Source organism: Salvelinus namaycush, chromosome 9 (genome assembly GCF_016432855.1).
Source record: "Salvelinus namaycush isolate Seneca chromosome 9, SaNama_1.0, whole genome shotgun sequence".
NCBI lineage: Eukaryota > Metazoa > Chordata > Actinopteri > Salmoniformes > Salmonidae > Salvelinus > Salvelinus namaycush.
This window is the reverse complement of record NC_052315.1, coordinates 3,259,710-3,264,709: the sequence shown is the minus strand read 5'-3', so window position 1 is coordinate 3,264,709 and position 5,000 is coordinate 3,259,710. Positions and strand designations below refer to the sequence as shown.

Genomic DNA, 5,000 nt, shown 5'->3' with positions numbered 1-5,000 from the left:
CTAGCTGTTTGGTCACGCCTCAGTTATCAGTGTATTACACCTTCACATGTCCTCTGAGCTCTCTCTCCCCAAGCAGCAGCACACCACCTGTCTGGCTCCAACAGAACAGGCCCCAGCCCCCCATCATCTCCCTCCCTTCCCACCTCCACAAGTCTCCCAATCCCAACTGGCACTGTTGCTAGGAGATCAGGTTCTGGGTGCCTAGCAACAGATGTTTCTCTATTCCAGTCATGACCGAGCACAAATTTTGTCACGAATCACCTCCCGTTGGTTGCAGATTGTAGACAGATGAAGCTAGCCTCCCCTAAACTGACCATTCACAAAGCCCTGCCTCCCGTTGGTTGCAGATTGTAGACAGATGAAGCTAGCCTCCCCTAAACTGACCATTCACAAAGCCCTGCCTCCCGTTGGTTACTGTTGCAACCTTGGACAACGTTTCCCCAGGAAGCCCCAATTCCCTCACGATGATGTCAAAACTGTGTTTCTAATACACAATGAAATCAAAACACTACACCTCGCAAATCAAAAAAGACTCTCGGGTATGTTGTGGTGGACTGGCTTTACAATTGCTTCATGGGAACCTGGCCAAATGATTTTTTTTTTGTAGTGTAGCTAGCCACCGATTAAAGAGAGCTCTCTTTATAATTGGCTGCTGAGGCCTTATAAAAAAACAGACTAGAGACAAGCCCTGTATTCCATTGACTGAACCCTTCAGACCAGACCGGACGACTTACGACTCTGGATGCGTCTGAAATGGAACAATATTCCCTATATAGTACACTACTTTTTTTTACCAGAACCCTATGGGCCCCGGTCAAGAGTAGTGCACTACATAGGGAATAGGTTGCCATTTGGGACACGGTCCAGCCTTAAAGCCAAGGTGTGGTCTGTCTCTGCAAGGTGTTCCAGTAATCATGTGGACTTTGTTCAAGGAGGCAGTGGGGCGAGGACAGGTGAAAGTTGTATCTCTGGCAGGCTGCCTTATCCAGTACGGTGGAACTGTAAGGTCCCCTTGTTCACAGTGTTATCTCCTACCTCAACAAGCCCCTGGCTCTCTCCACCATGTCTATGCTTCTGCTACCTGAATAGAGGAAACTAGAAACACCACCAGAGACTCTATTAGCTAATACACTCAATTCCTGTGAGGAATATTAGAGACACAGTGATAGAGTATTTCACCTTCCCTGATAGTGATCTTAGACTAGAACCTAGAGAGCTACTAATACCAACCTCATGAAAGGCTACTCTACTCTACTAATAATAACCTCATGAAAGGCTGCTCTACTCTACTAATAACAACCTCATGAAAGGCTGCTCTACTCTACTCTACTAATAACAACCTCATGAAAGGCTACTCTACTCTACTCTACTAATACCAACCTCATGAAAGGCTGCTCTACTCTACTAATAACAACCTCATGAAAGGCTACTCTACTCTACTAAACAACCTCATGAAAGGCTGCTCTACTCTACTCTACTAATACCAACCTCTGAAAGGCTGCTCTACTCTACTCTACTAATAATAACCTCAGGAAAGGCTACTCTACACTACTAATACCAACCTCATGAAAGGCTACTCTACTCTACTCCACTAATAACAACCTCATGAAAGGCTACTCTACTCTACTAATAACAACCTCATGAAAGGCTGCTCTACTCTACTAATAACAACCTCATGAAAGGCTGCTCTACTCTACTCTACTAATAACAACCTCATGAAAGGCTACTCTACTCTACTCTACTAATACCACCTCATGAAAGGCTGCTCTACTACCTAAATACCAACCTCATGAAAGGCTACTCTACTCTACTCTACTAATAACAACCTCATGAAAGGCTACTCTACTCTACTAATAACAACCTCATGAAAGGCTGCTCTACTCTACTAATAACAACCTCATGAAAGGCTGCTCTACTCTACTATACACCTCATGAAGGCTACTCTACTCTACTAATAACAACCTCATGAAAGGCTACTCTACTCTACTAATACCAACCTCATGAAAGGCTGCTCTACTCTACTCTACTAATAATAACCTCATGAAAGGCTACTCTACACTACTAATACCAACCTCATGAAAGGCTACTCTACTCTACTCCACTAATAATAACCTCATGAAAGGCTGCTCTACTCTACTAATAACAACCTCATGAAAGGCTGCTCTACTCTACTCTACTAATAACAACCTCATGAAAGGCTACTCTACTCTACTCTACTAATAACAACCTCATGAAAGGCTACTCTACTCTACTCTACTAATACCAACCTCATGAAAGGCTACTCTACTCTACTAATAACAACCTCATGAAAGGCTGCTCTACTCTACTCTACTAATAACAACCTCATGAAAGGCTGCTCTACTCTACTCTACTAATACCAACCTCATGAAAGGCTACTCTACTCTACTAATACCAACCTCATGAAAGGCTACTCTACTCTACTAATACCAACCTCATGAAAGGCTGCTCTACTCTACTCTACTAATAACAACCTCATGAAAGGCTGCTCTACTCTACTCTACTAATACCAACCTCATGAAAGGCTTTCTTACTCTACTCTACTAATACCAACCTCATGAAAGTTGCTCTACTCTACTAATAAAACAACCTCATGAAGGCTGCTCTACTCTACTCTACTAATACCAACCTCATGAAAGGCTGCTCTACTCTACTCTACTAATACCAACCTCATGAAAGGCTACTCTACTCTACTAATAACAACCTCATGAAAGGCTACTCTACTCTACTAATACCAACCTCATGAAAGGCTGCTCTACTCTACTAATACCAACCTCATGAAAGGCTACTCTACTCTACTAATACCAACCTCATGAAAGGCTACTCTACTCTACTATACCACCTCATGAAAGGCATCTACTCTACTACCAACCTCATGAAAGGCTGCTCTACTAATACCAACCTCATGAAAGGCTGCTCTACTCTACTAATACCAACCTCATGAAAGGCTGCTCTACTCTACTCTACTAATACCAACCTCATGAAAGGCTGCTCTACTCTACTCTACTAATACCAACCTCATGAAAGGCTACTCTACTCTACTCCACTAATACCAACCTCATGAAAGGCTGCTCTACTCTACTCCTACTAATACAACCTCATGAAAGGCACTTACTCTACTAATAACAACCTCATGAAAGGCTGCTCTACTCTACTCTACTAATAACAACCTCATGAAAGGCTGCTCTACTCTACTAATAACAACCTCATGAAAGGCTACTCTACTCTACTCCACTAATACCAACCTCATGAAAGGCTACTCTACTCTACTAATAACAACGTCATGAAAGGCTACTCTACTCTACTAATACCAACCTCATGAAAGGCTAATCTACACTACTAATACCAACCTCATGAAAGGCTGCTCTACTCTACTCCACTAATAACAACCTCATGAAAGGCTACTCTACTCTACTAATAACAACCTCATGAAAGGCTGCTCTACTCTACTAATAACAACCTCATGAAAGGCTGCTCTACTCTACTCTACTAATAACAACCTCATGAAAGGCTGCTCTACTCCACTAATAACAACCTCATGAAAGGCTACTCTACTCCACTAATAACAACCTCATGAAAGGCTGCTCTACTCTACTCTACTAATACCAACCTCATGAAAGGCTGCTCTACTCTAACTCACTAATACAACCTCATAAAGGCTACTCTACTCTACTAATAACAACCTCATGAAAGGCTGCTCTACTCTACTCTACTAATAACAACCTCATGAAAGGCTGCTCTACTCTACTAATAACAACCTCATGAAAGGCTACTCTACTCTACTCTACTAATAACAACCTCATGAAAGGCTACTCCTACCTATAAAAACTCATGAAGGCTGCTTCACTCTACTCTACTAATAACAACCCATGAAAGGCTGCTCTACTCTACTAATACACACCTCATGAAAGGCTGCTCTACTCTACTCCAATAAACAACCTCAGTGAAAGGCTGCTCTACTCTACTATAACCTCATAAAGTCACTCTATCCACTAATAACAACCTCATGAAAGGCTGCTCTACTCTACTCTACTAATACCAACCTCATGAAAGGCTGCTCTACTCTACTCTACTAATACCAACCTCATGAAAGGCTACTCTACTCTACTAATAACAACCTCATGAAAGGCTACTCTACTCTACTAATAACAACCTCATGAAAGGCTACTCTACTAATACCAACCTCATGAAAGGCTACTCTACTCCTACTATACCAACTCATGAAAGGCTTACTTACTCTACTAATACCAACCTCATGAAAGGCTGCTCTACTCTACTAATAACAACCTCATGAAAGGCTACTCTACTCTACTAATACCAACCTCATGAAAGGCTACTCTACTCTACTAATAACAACCTCATGAAAGGCTACTCTACTCTACTAATAACAACCTCATGAAAGGCTACTCTACTCCACTAATAACAACCTCATGAAAGGCTGCCCTGCTACTCCACTCTACCGAGTTGCGCAGCGGTCTAAGGCACAGCATCTCAGTGTAAGACCCGAAGTACATCTCACTGCAGTAGCTGGTTCGAATCCAGGCTGTATCACATCCGGCCGTGATTGGGAGTCCCATAGGGCAGCGCACAATTGGCCCAGCATCGTCTGGGTTTGGCCAAGGTAGGCCGTCATTGAATATAAGAATTTGTTCTTAACTGACTTGCCTAGTTAAATAAAGGTTAAATATATATATAATTTAAATGCTCTGCCCTACTCTGCTGCTCTGCCCTACTCTACTCTGCCCTACTCTACTCTGCCCTACTCTACTCTGCCCTACTCTACTCTGCCCTACTCTACTCTGCCCTACTCTACTCTGCCCTACTCTACTCTGCCCTACTCTACTCTGCCCTACTCTACTCTGCCCTACTCTACTCTGCCCTACTCTACTCTGCCCTACTCTACTCTACTCTGCTCTGCTCTACTCTGCCCTGCTCTACTCTGCCCTGCTCTACTCTGCCCTGCTCTACTCTGCCCTGCTCTA

The 5,000-nt window shown here is 43.0% G+C and overlaps 2 protein-coding genes across 2 annotated transcripts in view; both read right to left on the bottom strand.

Moving 5' to 3' along the window:
- Positions 1-5,000, bottom strand: part of nme7 (NME/NM23 family member 7) — a 1,076,771-nt gene that overhangs the window by 41,704 nt on the left and 1,030,067 nt on the right. The window lies entirely within an intron of this gene.
- Positions 1,120-5,000, bottom strand: part of ephb3b (eph receptor B3b) — a 43,492-nt gene continuing 39,611 nt past the window's right edge. The window contains exon 7 of the mRNA XM_039000695.1: positions 1,120-1,139. Within this exon, the coding sequence (XP_038856623.1) occupies positions 1,120-1,139 (20 nt within the window). The remainder of the gene's footprint in view (positions 1,140-5,000) is intronic.